General features: G+C 45.0%; 1 protein-coding gene across 8 annotated transcripts in view; it reads left to right on the plus strand.

Moving 5' to 3' along the window:
- Positions 1–15,473, plus strand: part of LOC119978780 (ladinin-1-like) — a 163,500-nt gene that overhangs the window by 31,203 nt on the left and 116,824 nt on the right. For 2 of the 8 annotated variants that reach the window (XM_038820654.1, XM_038820656.1), the window contains exon 1: positions 5,680–5,912. The exons of the other annotated variants lie outside the window; for them this stretch is intronic. In XM_038820654.1, the coding sequence (XP_038676582.1) occupies positions 5,875–5,912 (38 nt within the window). In that variant the 5' untranslated portion in view covers positions 5,680–5,874. Of the gene's footprint in view, positions 1–5,679; positions 5,913–15,473 lie in introns of those variants that run through there. 8 annotated transcript variants of the gene reach the window in all.

Below are 15,473 nucleotides of genomic sequence, written 5' to 3' on the forward strand. Positions count from 1 at the left end.
CAACCACACCTGGTCGCTGCCGGCATGAACATCGCGCGACAGGGTAAGTGTGGGGCTGTGGGGGGCGGAGAGGGGATCGAGCACCACGGGTGTGCTCAGGAGGTGACTGGCCCGCGATCGGTGCCCACCGATCGTCGGTGCCCACCGATCGTCGGGCCGGCGTCTGTAAACGACACACTCTTTCCCCTCCGCCGCCCTGCAAGATCAAGCCACCACGTCTTGCGGGGCAGCGGAGGGAAAGACGGCAACCGCACATGCGCGGCTGACGTCACTTAGGCCCCGCCGGCCGCGTCATTCTCGGCGTGCCGGTTTGACGCAAGTGTCAAGGCCCAGCGGCCGAGTTTCCCGCAATGTTGCTCCTAGCCCCCCGGGGGGGGAGCGGCCTCCGACGCCGGAGTGAAACGCCGGAGAATTTTGCCTGTGAAATATTTCGTGCACTTTTCTGAAAGATGAGATGAGGCACAATGGCCCCACCCGTTCCATCCATTTGTTCCTTCACTCTTTTCTTCCTTCCTGCCCTCTTTTCTTTCTTCCTGGGCCAAGTATTTGTTTTCAGAAAACTGCTCAGATGTGCGAATGCAAACCAAATGACTCTAAATTTAAACCGTCAGAGATAAGTCAAAGTGTTTGGTATAGAATGCAAATCTGACAAAAAAACTGTAGCATGTTATGGTACTTGTTGCCTTACTGAGCAGGTTAAAAACTGACCTCTGCTGGAAATGATGCCCCGAGGAGGTCAAGTGAGGAGGACAAATCATCCAAACCCCAGGATTGAATAGTTCATTAATATCCTCACAAGTAAATAATGACAACTAAAGCAAAGACAATGGAAAGCCTTTGGAACTCCAGTCTTGTGTGAATATATTAAGTTGTAAACTATCCTGAGCTATTATCCCTAATTGAAAGCACTTGACTCACATTTGACTCTGAGTTCAATGGTCCTTTTTCCCCCCCTCCCAATTTCCTTCTTTTCCTATTTTCCTACCTAAACTAACACCCGAGGGTGTACAAGCAATCTCATAAGGCACAGACTGCACATTAGAGTTTAATACATTACTTTAGTATCAATTGTTTTATGGGCTCATCAGTTCATGCCTTTTGCCCATGCTCAAGGGCTAGAAGAAAAATAATTCAGAAATGTATGCATAGCCCACCCACTGAGTTGTCAGACAGATGGGTTTGTGCCTGTTTTCCCACGTTTTTGAAAACTGAGGATTGATTTGTCTGTAGATTCTGTACAATGTTCTCTTTTACATTTGGAAGGCTTCGCCTTTTGGTTTGATATGGGAGGTGGGATTTCCAAATGTACCTCAATATTTGGCAGCTGGCTTAACAGACTAAAATATTAGTCTAAATGTCTCAGCACAATACTGAATCCAGGAGCAAGTCCAACCTGGTCTACAAGAGTATCTTTAGAATTTCCATCTTTGTCCCCAAATGTGGAGCCTGGCCTTCCCCGAACATGTATTGAAAACTTGTGTGCACTGCCATTCTTTTGAAATAATCGTGTGCAAATTCTGGACAGTACGTCTTAAATTTTCCAGTTTATGAATTCAGTGGGTAAGGGAAACTATCAGGAAATTCAAAGTCGGAAAGTTACTCCAGTGCCAACCTGTGCTGGGGGCAGTGCCATGGGGAATGGCAGGGCATTGCACGGTATTGTCCCTCTCCCCTGGGAGCGATGCTTACCTTTGCGGCCCTGGGGGCAGCCCCTCGATTAATTCTCGTTTTTCTAAACCTGTTGGAAACCTCGCCGATGTGACGTCACCACGACGATATTTGAATATTCAGTGAACTCTAATGGTGAAGCAGGCACAACATCGAGGGCCGAAGGGCCTGTTCTGTGCTGTACTGTTCTATGTTCTATGAGTGGGGATCATGTGGTGGTGGGGACTTATTAATTATATGTAAATGCATTAAAATGTATTCAGATGAGGTTCTCGCTCATTGTCGGTGTGAACCTCATTACATCACTTACAAAGGACACTGGGAAGACATTTCAGAACCGGTGTGATCTTCAGCTCCAGGGAAGACTGTCACAGCTGTATCACCCACTGTTGTTTCAGTGACTGAAAAGGCACTGACGATCTGAGATATCAATGAACTTGCATGACAAAGGAGAGAAAAAGACTGACTTCCTGTCAGGCTGTCAGGAAAAGAAGGAGAGATGATTTCCTCATGATATTTCTGGAGGACCGTTTACTTTCTGTAGTCAGGAATAAGAGAGCCTCACTTCACTTTATACAAGGTTGCTCCACCATGGAAAATGGGAAGAATTGCTGGGAATATGGTGACAAGATGACATCATATTTCATAATGAGAGAGATTAGCTGTAGACAAACAACTCTGGAACAATATTGCTCAACAGGATTGTGCAGCTTCAGAAGTGCTGAAGGTTCAGTCACAGCTTCTGTGCTGACCTCCACTCTGAAAGGCAGAGGACTTTCAGCTGGGACTAAAATATAGGTGTCAATTGACTTTCACCTTCTCTTGAGCAGTAATACCAGCTCTTTAGCAGTGGACTCTAATGGTGAAGCAGGCAAAGCATTCTCTCTGGAAGACTCTTCAGGGGCAACAGGAGACGAAGTGGGCAATGCATTGATAGATTCAGTCAAACTAAGATTTGAGTTCTGCTCAACCACTAAAGGCACAGCTGATTCCTCAAGAAAAATCAGCAGCGACTTCGACAAGTTCATCCATCAATGGGAAAAAAGAACCATTCCCAAGGACCTCAACCAACAAGAGATCACCCCTACTGCAAGGGTTCTTCCTCAACACTTTCTAGGAAGAACAAATTCAGATCCATCAGGTCTTAATAGGGATGGTAACCATCTTCTGCAATTACTTTTGTATCCATCACCTCAGGCCTTACTTCATGAAGAACTGAGAGATTCGTAACATTCTTCTCTGTTCTTAGTCTAGTTGATGGTGCCTCTGTGAAAGGAAGATGTTGACTTCCTCAACTTCTAAAGGCTTATTTGCCACTGCTTCTAAATAAAAGGTTGAAGATTGGTGTATGAAAGACAGTGAGTCGTTTAAGTGATGAGCATTATCTGTTTTTTTCCAGGATTCCTAGAGGCATGCCACTTAGTAAGGATGTCTATTGATTGTGAAAAAAATAAAGAGAATCAACAATCTGTCACCTCCTGTAGCTAAAAGGAATAATAATCCTGCCTTTGATTTCAAGGTCTATTCTGTCCGGATCTTGTCAATTGATGTCTGATGGGTGAAGGTTTATTGGCGAAAGCCAATTGGGGTCATCTGCTAATATGTTAACAGTAGCTCCAGTATCAATTTTAAAAGCCTTGAACTTGGACGATTACTGACCAGTAGTCTAAATTAAGACTCTTTACTTCCCTGAGGAATTCTATAATTTCACCTTTTTCTTTTGACTTTCCATTCCTTGGAAGTAATGTGCTTCATAGATACTTTCTGGTCTTCAACTTTGATTAAAATTTCTGGGTTTCCAGAAGTGCTTGAAATGTCCAGTTTTGCCATGTTGGAAACAGGACAGTCTATGCTGAGTTTTCAGGCTACAATGCAAGCAATTCAAAATGGCTGTGGTGTGGATTTTCTGACCCGTTCGTTTGGCTTGGTGGGTTTTATTATGGTTGGGGCCACTGCTCGTGGGCCTACCAAATCCACAGAGTCATGTGAAGCCTTGGAGTCTCCCCAAATGATGGCCCGATTTGGTGCTCAGAGTTCGAGTTGCAGTGTGCACTGAACCACCTGCTCAATAACGGGGTTCAATGGTGGATTTAAAATCAATCAGCGTGGACTTCAAATCTGTGCTGGATTCCTGCTCAGGCTGCCTCAGGAGAACCTCATTTGCTCTGGGCGTATTGTATAAAGAAAATGACAATCTTGAAACTTTGGCAAATTTTGCCGAAGACCTGACGCTGTAGTACCAGAGAAAATGACATTTGCCTAACTCCTGGTGCTAGGCTCTCTGCCGGCCCTCCAGGCAGTCAAACAGGCAGGGAAGGGCAGGGTTTGCTCAACAGGTACAATATTCATTACCTCTCTCCAGTGTCTCTCTTTCTTCAGCTGAAAGTTTTTGTTAGCTGCTTTCAAAGGCTCTTCACTCTGCAATTCCTTCGATAACACCAATGTGTTTTATCCATCAAAGCCTCCACGACTGCCAGCATGTTCTGAGATGAGTTTTTCTGTCTAAAAACATAGGCGAGGGACTTGATTCTTAGAGAAACTGTCGACATACTCTTGTATCTGCCTAACACTTTCTTTATTAGTACTACTTTTTTAAACAGACTATAATATAGGCATGTTGCTCCTAGGCACAATTCCAATGTCTATCTCAAGAGTCTGATGTCAGTGGTATATCATCACCTACATCATACGTTAGTGTATCCCATCTGTCAACCCCTTAAACTACAGTTCCTCACCTCCAGCAGCCAGAATGCAACTCCTGTTTCCGAGCTTCAGGCTAGCTTTAACTTATGCTAGCCATGCACATGCCCAAGCCCCCTGCAGAGCACGTAGCTAGTTAGCGGTGCAGTTTAGGTTGGGTTGCATGCTGCGATGAAATGAAATGAAATGAAATGAAAATGAAAATGAATGAAAATCGCTTATTGTCACGAGTAGGCTTCAATGAAGTTACTGTGAAAAGCCCCTAGTCGCCACATTCCGGCGTCTGTCCGGGGAGGCTGGTATGGGAATCGAACCGTGCTGCTGGCCTGCTTGGTCTGCTTTAAAAGCCAGCGATTTAGCCTGGTGAGCTAAACCAGCCCCAGGTGTGATGTGCTGACTGCATTAACTCGTTCGAACATGGGGTAACTGCGCATTGCTGCATCCGAAAACCAGCACTGCTGAAATTGTAGCCACTTAACTTTAATACTGCAAACTTGTGAACGACCACTTAAGAAATATTGAAGTCAGAAGATGAAAGGGTTAATCATGTTTGATGTGGTCAGATCTGACCTGGTATTATGTAATTCCAAAATAGAGAATTGCATGCCATTTTGCATAGCAGTTAAAACAAAAGAAACCAAATCAAAGAATTGTGGGGACATACCACACTGTCCTAATAGTTCTGCGTCCATGGAAATTCCTGTTGCATAAAGTTGGGTGTGTTCTAAATGCACTTTAGATCTCTGAGACTCTTGTGAGTTGTTTTATAATCTTTAGTGAAAACTGACTTTGGACCAAATAAACAAAGATAACTCCATACTTCCTGCAGCCCCTTATTCTGAAAACACAATCACTGTAATCATTGGTAACTTCCGTTTTAGAACCTAACTGTGTAATTTAATAAAATGTTGGTAGCTGCATGTCAGTTTTTTTCTACATGTTTAAAATTGTCATGATTTTTCAAAGACAAAATTGGCAATAGGAGACCTTCTGGCAAGTGAGGTTCCTTACAATAATCAGCATGGATAGGTTCATCCTTTTTACAATAAATAAAAGTTCTGAACTGCCATATTTCTGCCTCTACCAGTTCAAAATATATTTGGAAAATAAACATATAAAAACAAAAAAGGACAATGACAAACCTAAAAGCCTTTCATTTCATCCATTAACTTATATTCCTACGTTAACATTTGTAGAGAGTTGGATTTAGTTGAAACATTTTAACATGATGCTTTGGATAATTCAGATTTTATATGGTGCAGCTAATAGGTAAGTTACAGTATACAACACAACTGATAAGAATCACGTGACCCCAGCACAGGGGAGTACTAACAGGCGAGGGTGAAGGTGCACTTCACTGACTGGATGAATACTATTTGGCAGATGAAAAACAGTGAAGGACGTTTATTTACACATTGTGTCTACGGTTGTTAAACTATATGGGACAGTGCAGAAGTTAGCACGGGAGTTCTTTTAGAGACAGATTAACAAAGCCTGAGGAACAAAATGTCATTAAATAGGAAAAATTGGACTGCTCTCTCCAGGTAGGTGTCTATTAATATTTAACACTTTGGCTACTTCCGTATTCATTTTCACTTGAATGCTGCAGGATAATTGTTGTGAGAAATACAAAGTCAAAAATAAGTACCTTGTAGTTTGATGCATGTGCAAAGGAGATTAAAACCGAATGCTGTATATTTTGTCTGCCCTGCCTTTTAAAATACAGACTGGTGGAATGTCAGGCATATAGGATTGCAGAGTAGAAACTATTTATAAGCAAATAATTATCTGCCTAAGCAAGAACGTAAAGTGGAAGAGCTTGTTTAAATGATCCTTTTTGTACCTGTTCCTGCAGATTTGCTTTTGAACTAATCAACTACCTAAAGTCTGCAGATTGCTAATGTAGTTGGAAATCTTTCACCACGGCTACTCCGTGTCTGTTAGCCCAAACACATCTATTTTTCCCCCTCCTAATTATTGCTTACAGAATAATTGATGTTTAAATAGTCATTACAGAAGCCTGGGAGCCCTGAATTTATTTTGCTCATGCGCTTCATCTGGAAACAACAAAAGTTGTCAAACATTTATTATTATACATATTTGTAATTTAAATTCCAGATAGCTTTATCAAGTCACAGGTCTGATACTGTTTATAATCTAACTATTAATATTGAATGACCCTGCAATTTCCTCATTTCACATCAGACACAGATGTCTTATTTCGTCAGGAACTATGCTGCCATTGGGTTAATTCATTGGCAGAAAAAACTGAGTGTGTTTGAATGACATGGAGTGTGATGATATGTTCCTTCATGCTTTATAATACAAGATGTGCAGATGCCGGCACTAGACTGGGGTGAGCACAGTAAGAAGTCTTACAACGCCAGGTTAAAGTCCAACAGGTTTGTTTCAAATCACTAGCTTTTGGAGCGCAGTATCCAAAGGCATGGAAAATTGAAGCCTAACTAGAGACATGGACCTAAGAAGAGATATTTCCAGACCTTGAATAATATAGATTCAGAGAACCTAGGCAGTTACCAGATGGGTGAGCAATGGAGAGAACCTGGTAAGATGCCTGGGTCAGAATCCACAAGAAGGAGAAAATACAGAAACAGTGGGGGCAACACCAGGCAAGACCATACTTAAACTGTAAATAAATCTCATTAGTGAGTCACCACCATTGCAACATAAATAACCCATATAATGTATATATTATGGCATGGTTCAAGATCTGCAGCCTATTATGGGCTGAAGGGTGACACAGTGGGTTCAAGATCTCCAGCCTATTATGGGCTGAAGGGTGACACAGTGGTTAGCAGTGCTGCCTCACAGAGTACTGCGTTCAATTCCGGCCTTGTGCGACAGTCTGTGTGGCGTTTTCACATTCTCTCCGTGTCTGCGTACGTTTCCAGGTGCTCCACAGTATAGACATATGTAGGTTAGGTGGATTGGCTGTGATATAAATTGCCCCTTAGTGTCCAGGGATGTGCAGGTTAGGTGGGGTGACAGGATTACAGTGATAGGACGGGCGAGTTGGTCTAGGTAGGGTGCTGTTTCAGAGGGTCGATATAGGCTCAATAGGTCTAATGGCTTCCTTCTGCACCGTATGGATTTTATGATTCAATGATCATTCCAGTTTTTCTTTCCCATTTGCTGTATCTGAATCCAGTCAAATCTAACTGGGATAATTATATAAAAGTTACTGAACCTGATAAGTTATTTGTAAGTGGCCAGCAGAGGTGCGTTTGATGGCTTCAAAGAAATTATATGAATGGGAGTAAGGAATAGTGGAAGGAACTAAATATAGACCAATGCAAGGTGGTGTGTGCACAGAAGGAATTTATGGAGGCCACAAGGGTGGAAGACATGGCATGCGGGATGACTTAATTGGGCAGGATAGGAATTTTCATTACCGATAGCAGGTTGAATCAATGGCATGTTTGCTGCATGTCAAACATTACGCTGGCCCATGTTGGGTTCCTCCTAGCGATACACTTGCATGCCATGAAAATGCATTCGCATAAAACCTTTGTAAAGTTATGCCCTACCTTCAAGATAAAGTCCGAGGTGCACGGGAATATCGTGGCACTTGGTTCATGTTTGTTTATAGGTGGTGTGCACCAGTCGGTTTTGTGCAGTTGTGTATAAGCTTAGCAGTTTTCCTTTTTTAACTCTACTATACAAGGTTGGGCGAGGGGGGGGGGGCGTAGGAGAATTGGGGGGGGGGGGGGGGGTGTCGTAGGAGAATGGTAGCTTGCATGGAGGCAAATAAACGGCAAAGGTGAGGGAGTGGTTAGGAGGGTTGCAGAGTGGATTTTGGGGCATGGTGTTGCAGAAGAAGGGTCCATTGGGAGGATAGAGGTTGGGGTCGAAAGCATGGAGGTTTGAAGGGAGAAGGGCCTAGTGTCCTGGGCGTGATGGGGGAGGGGGCAGGGTGGAGACAGTCAATCAAGGTGAGAATTAAAGGGGCCTAAATATGCATCCACCTCATGGTGTTGGCTGACAATCTTTCAGAGCTTTGAGTTCACTTACATCACTTCAGTTATCCCCGGTGAGAATAATGATCTCAGACAATGTCCTTTTTAATAGAGAGAAGGGAGGGCCAGCGGAGCCAATGAGTTCAGCCATGTCCCACAGAGTGATGCGTGCAACACTAGACCCTCACATGGACATGAAATAAATGTGTGGATGTAAAAACACAACGTTGTTTCTTCCACAAGAAAGAAAACGTCCCTAACTCCACTGTAGCCGTGAAAGCGTTCCAAACATCTGAGTACATTTAGCTCTCTGAGCTGATCTCAACAATTACCAACAGTGTGAAATATTTACAAGTGAAATTTAATGATGAAAAATACCCATGACACCTTGTGCTTTCACATCTTATGCTAATAGAAATGGAGTTGGGCAGGAAAGTTGTTGCTGTGATACCGAGGCTCCCTGTTTAACCAGGAGGTTCTTTAAGTGACTGCCCACAGATGTACCAATGAAAATCTTCCCTCATGCTAAGTTGAACATAATGTTTGCACGCCACTGGCACTTAGAATTTTAATTGTTAATGCGTTGGTAATGGAAAAAAAAGTGAAATTGTAGTGTTGCACAGTTCCAGTGATGACCATAAGACCATAGATATTGGAGCAGAATTCGACTATTTGACCCATCAAGTCTGATCCGCCATTCAACCATTGCTGATATGTTTCTCATCTCTATTCCCCTGCCTTGTCCCGCAACCCCTGATCCCTTATTAATCAAGAATCTATCTATATCTGTCTTAAAGTGGCTTGGCCTACACAGCCTTCTGCAGCAACGAGTTCCACAGATTCACAACCCTCTGGCTGAAGAAATTCCTCCTCATGTCAGTATTAAAGAATTGGCCCTTCAGTATGAGGCTGTGCCCTCGGGTTCTAGTCTCTCCTACTAGTGGAAACATCTTCTCCACGTCCATGACGCCTTGAATCACACATTGTTGACAAAAGTCCAGCCTTGGCAATGCTGGACTGAAATCTCATGCAGCAGTTTTTCAGAGATTTGCTTAACTGGAGACCTGCCTACCTGCTCAAATTAACAAAGCAAAAATATCATTTAAATACTTTAGCTATTTTGAGTTGTTCTGGATAAAAGCAAATTACGGCGGATGCTGGAATCTGAAACCTTTCATGACAAAGGGTCATCTGGACTCGAAACGCTGGCTCTTTTCTCTCCCTACCCGTGCTGCCAGACCTGCTGAGATTTTCCAGCATTTTCTGTTTGGTTTGACTTGTTCTGGGCTGGTTTGGGATCCACCTTTGCTTAATCACATAAAATTTCAGGAGGTTTAGCAAAAAGCAAAATAACAAAATCAAATGGAAGTGGTAAAATGGGGCCAAGTCACTCAAAACTGAGTTTGGGATTTTCCGGCCCTGTCACGGTGAGTTCCCCCGTGACAGATACCGCTAGCCATTCAAATGTCCATGGACTTCGACCGGACTGGAAGATTCCGCCAACGGGAGGGGTCAAAAATTACAGCCTAAAGCCTTGTCATTTGCAGCAGTCACAGAATTCATCCAATGAACCAATGGATTGCTGCAAGTTGGTACACGAACTCTCTTTACAGAGAAGGTACCAAGTGGAAGCTCACCTTTCTAGAAATTGGAACAGAATGCATCTTTTGTATCAGACAGACTGAAAGCCATATTTGTTACAGTTCTCTTAGCCGGTGACTAATTCTGTTGAATAAATGTGTAGCAATTCAGCCAGAGATCCATTAAGTCACATCATTTTAGAACTAAAGAAGGGTTGTCAAAGATGGATTGTTGCTGCTATAGAAAATCAGCCCAGTGAGTAAAACATTCCTTAAACAGTTTTTTGTGGTCTTAGCTTTTCCTATTTTAGGAATTGAGCAGGCAGTTGTTAATATGATAGCACTGGCCTTTTCAACACTCATGGAAAACCATTCCTTAAACACAGACAACTCGCTACATGTGATGAATCCATTCAAAACACAATTTTGAACAGAAAGTAGTCAATTAGTTCCGACAACACTGCTGCCTCACGGTGCCGAGGTCCCAGGTTCGATCCCGGCTCTGGGTCACTGTCTGTGTGGAGTTTGCACATTCTTCCCGTGTTTGCGTGGGTTTCGCCCCCATTACCCAAAGACGTGCAGGGTGGGTGGATTGGACACGCATAATTGGAAAAAATAAATTGGGTACTCTAAATTTATAAAAAAAATAAATAAATAGTTGCGTGAAACTTATGAATGTTTTCCTTGACTGCCCAAAGTTTCTTCCGAGTACAGATCTGAACGCCATCTTCCACAATTTAGAGTGGGAGACATTTAAACAGGAATGAAAGCAACCATGGTGTGGGAAGAAAGCTGATGGAATGGGAATCTATGGATAGGGAATGGAGCAACGTCCGAGGCTGTCAGGAAAGTGGGTGTTTGGATACACAAATTCATATCCCTTTAGGGGAATGCATTCATTTGCTATAGAGCCCTCTGTAGAAATTGAAACATATTATCCTCGACCGCAGGAAAATGACTGACCTGGAACTGAGTTTTACAAGGGGTTGGTCGGAGAAGTTTTAAAAGTATCTCAACTGCCTTACGTTGGATTTTTTTTTTTGATGCCAGTATACAGATAATTGTTTGGGTCATTTGCTATCTACCCAGTGCCTGCCTAGGCTTCAGTTCACTTATAGTTAAGATTCAAATGCAGAGAGCGCTGGAATAATGACTTCAGGTGTCAGGTATTCATGACAATATCATGGTAAACATGAACCTTGGATCTTCCCTTAACCTTGTGTTATAACCTGCCCAGATCCTATTGGCTGGGGACAATGAGTTACCTCATGTTGCTTGGGGAAAATGAGCTCCCCCAAGAGCAGAGCAGCTGTTTAAATCAAGTTGGTCTTGTGGTACTGGCTGGAGAGGGAACTAGTAGTGAACTATTGGCCTTGTGTACATATTGTTGTAAATAAAGTTACTTTCTGTTTGATGCTACAAACATGTGCTGGATTCTTTGTGGCCCTCACAAAACCTTAAATCTTCCATCAAAGGAAAATAAAGATCTTGGCTGTGAAACTCCCATGCTATTTTTGGTATTTCTGCATCCTAACATTCAGACAAACTTTGGGCGAAATTCTCCGACCCTCGCCTGGGGCCGCCAGAAATCCCGCCCCCGCCTTGGCAGAGATTCTACGCCACCTGGGAAGTGGCGGTGGCGGGAATCTCGCCACTCCAATCGGCGAGGCCCCTGCGGTGATTCTCCGGCCCGGATGGGCCGAAGTCCCGCCGCTGGGAGGCCTCTCCCGCCGCCGAGGTTTGAACCACCTCTGGTGGCGGCGGGATCGGCGGCGCGAGTGGGCCCCGGGATCCTGGGGGGCGGGGGGCGATCGGACCCCGGGGGGTGCCCCCACGGTGGCCTGGCCCGCGATCGGGGCCTCTCGCTCAGACTCCGGGCCAGTGCCCTGGGTGCACTCTTTCTCCATCCACAGCCACCACGGCCTCCGCCATGGCGGAAGCGGAAGAGAAATCCACATCATGCATGCGCCGGTGGTGACGTCAGCGGCAGCTGGCCGCTGACGTCACCGCCGGCGCATGCGCCGACCGGTGAAAGCCTTTCAGCCAGTCCTGCTGCCGGGGGCGCCGATTTTTTGCGCCAGTCTTCTGGTGCCAACCGCTCCGGCGCGGGGCTAGCCCCCGCCCGGGGGGGAGAATCGGGTCCCGGGAGGGGGCGCAGAGGCTGCCGTGAAACACAGCCAGTTTCACGGCAGCCTTTACTATAATTACTATAGTACTATAGAAAACTATAATTTGGGGATGCCCGACCCCGGAGTGGTTGACGCCACTCCCCTACGCTGGGACCCCCCGTCACGCCGGGTAGGGGAGAATCCCGCCCTTTATTTGCCAGAAACATAGTGCAGAGGACATTCACTCTGATATCGAATTAGATCATAGATCATAGAATTTACTGTGTTAGCTTATTCATGCTATTGAACTACTGGTAGTGCTGGTCAGACAATATGGGTATGCCCCTTCCGTTAACATTTTCTTTTACTGCTCACTCTGCTATGCAGACACAGTGTTCTTTCTTTCTTTATTGAATCTTCCAGCGGAGAATATGGAGGTTACTCTCATTAAAATTATGTCTCTCTCACTTTCTCAGCTCATTGCAATGCCAATGGGCGTGATTCTCCACAAATGCGGAGAGTCGTAAAGGCTGCCGTGAAACTGGCCGTGTTTCACGGCAGCCTCCGCGCCCCCTCCCGGGACCCGATTCTCCCCCCCGGGCGGGGCTAGTGAAGCCCCGTGAAGCACGGCATCGCGGGTTTAGCGACCGTCGCTAAGCCTGCGCGCCAAGCGTCACGGTGGCTGACGCGCACGATGATGTCAGCCGCGCATGCGCGGGTTGGACGGCTCCAACCCGCGCATGCGCAGATGACGTCATCACGCAGATGCATCAAAACCCGCGCATGCGCGGGCCGTCATGCCCCTCAGCCGCCCCGCGGTCTGATCCTGAGGGGCGGCGGAGGAACAAATAGTGCGCGGGTATCGGACCCGCTGCCTGCCATCGGTGCCCACTGATCGCAGGCCCATGCCACCCTTGGCACGGCCGTGGTGCGGCTGTGCCAATCAGTGCCATGGTTGTCCGGGAGGGCACTTTGCGGCCGTTTTCACGATCGGTGAGAGCAGGTGTGTTTACGTTCGTGAAAACGGCCGTAAAGGCCTGGGAACTCGGTCCATCGGCCAGGGGAGAATCGCTGTTCGCCGTAAAAAACAGCGCGCAGTGATTCGTGTCGTGGGGCGGCCGTGGGGGGGGGGGGGGGGGGGAATAGCGGGAGGGCGGGAAAAATGTCGGGAAGGCCCTCCTGCTATTCTCCGACCCGTCGTGGGCAGCGGAGAATCGCGCCCAGTGTTCCTTTTTGACTGTCTCCACTGGAAGAACCTCTTTAAAAGTGACATTAAATCACACATATTTGACAGCTAACACATCGATTCAAGCAATATACTATTTGTGTGCAGTCTCAAACTTCAGGCAGGCTGCTTTTCAATTGTTGCATGGGTACTAAATCTAAAGGAATGGTCAACCTTTATTTCAAAAGGGCTGGAATAGGAGAAGAAGGATGTGGTCCAAAAGAAAAATACTGGAAATCTGAAACAAAAGTAGAAAATGCTGTAAATGCTCAGCAAGTCTAATAGCATCAACAGATGAGGAATGGAGTTATTGTGCTTCTAAGTGGTAAGGGTCATGGGTTTGGATAGTGTTGTTAAAAGAGCCTTCGTGAGTAGCTGTGGTGCTTTCCAACATCTTCGAGATATTACAAACTGCTGCCACTGCACATCGGTGGTGGAAGGACTGAATATCAAAGGTGATATAAGTGTACTGCTTTGTTTTGCATGGTGCCAATCTTCTTGAGTGTTGCTGAAACTGCATTCATCCAGACAAGTGGAGAATATTCCATTACAGTCCTGACTTGTGCCTTGTGGTGGACAGGCCTTGGGGCGTCAGGAGGTGAGTTACCCACCACAGAATTTCCACCTCTGGCCTACCATTGTCGCCACAGTTTATAAGGCTGGTACAGTTCAGTTTCTGGTCAACGGTAACCCACACAATGCTGGTAATGGGGTAATGTCATTGAATGTTAAAATGAGATGGTTAAATTATGAGAACAGGCTGCATGAACTTGGTTTGTATTCCTTTGAGACTAGAAGGTTGAAGGGTAATCTAATCAAAATGTTTAAAATGGTGAAGGGATTCAGACACGAAGAAACTATATCCTCCGATACAGGTAGACAGTGCAAGAGACCACAAGCTTAAAAGCAGAGCCAGACCATTGAGAAATGAAATCAGCGGGTGGAATTCACCAGGCTCCCAGCTGCCTGTTTCCCAGTGGTGTGGCGCCATGCTTTTTGCTGGCACTCCCACCATTGTCAATGGAATTTCCCATTGAAGCCACTCCAAGCGGGACCGGAGAACCCACTGCCAACGAATGGACAGAAAATTCCGGCCAGGAAACATTCATAGATTTTACAATAAAATTTACAGTGCAGAAAGAGGCCATTCGGCCCATCGAGTCTGCACCGGCCCTTACAAAGAACCCATTCTTTCATATGAAGGCTGAAACGAGGGAGTTTCTGCCTCGAAAGCCTGTGACTACTGGGTCAACCGAAATATGCAAATTCGGATTGATGGTTTGTTGTCAGGTAACAGGGATATGAACCAAAGTTGGCTAAACAGAGTTCGGGTGCAGAGCAGTCACGAGCAAACTGAATACTTGAGGAGATGAATGGCTTACTCCTGTTTCTGTGTTTTTATGTTCCTAGAATGGATCATAGATTTGGATGCACTCATTAATATTCTCCATTTACTACAAAAACACCAATCAATATTTAAGTTCACTTACTCCATAAGTTACGGTGAATTTGGCTCCACATATGTCAGAAGATGTACCTGCCAACTCATTGGTCCAAATGTAGCGAAACTGCCATGGGAACTTTGGGACCTATGCTTTTATTTCTTGCCTTTCACATCTTCAAGGTACCACTTTCCAACTATTGAATTGCCTTTGTAGTGTGGCCACAATTGCTTTGGGTGGGCAAATTGCATATAGCAATATCCCACAAAAGGCAAGGTGATAAGTCATCAGTTAATAGTCAAATTCTCCCATTTACAGTCACATGAACAAGTGGAAAGGATCTTGATTTGGCATTTCGTTTGAAAGGCAAGAAGATCTGGTGATGCATCATTCTCTCAGTACTGCCCTTGAAGTGTCAATCTAGAGTAGCTGCTCAAGGCCTGAAATGTTCTCGAGGCTTCAACCTACAAACCTTTGACCAGTTGATGGTCACTGAATCAAGTTGACACTTCAGGTGAATGACCTTTAAAGCTTTGCATGAAATGCTTCATTTAGTTTCTGGATGTTATTATTTTGTTGCTTTAGTTCATTTAAGGGCTAACAGGTTCAATACAATTTCACATAGTATTGTGTCCACAGAGGAGTCCAGATGAGAGGCTAAAATAGACGGTTTGTTTATTGAACAAGAAATTATTTCCACGTTGTACACAGTCAGGACTTCTCTGCTCAGCTCCCATTCAGGCCTACCTTTTATACGTAGTGTCCATGGTTCT

Source organism: Scyliorhinus canicula, chromosome 15 (assembly GCF_902713615.1).
Source record: "Scyliorhinus canicula chromosome 15, sScyCan1.1, whole genome shotgun sequence".
In the NCBI taxonomy this organism is placed as follows: domain Eukaryota; kingdom Metazoa; phylum Chordata; class Chondrichthyes; order Carcharhiniformes; family Scyliorhinidae; genus Scyliorhinus; species Scyliorhinus canicula.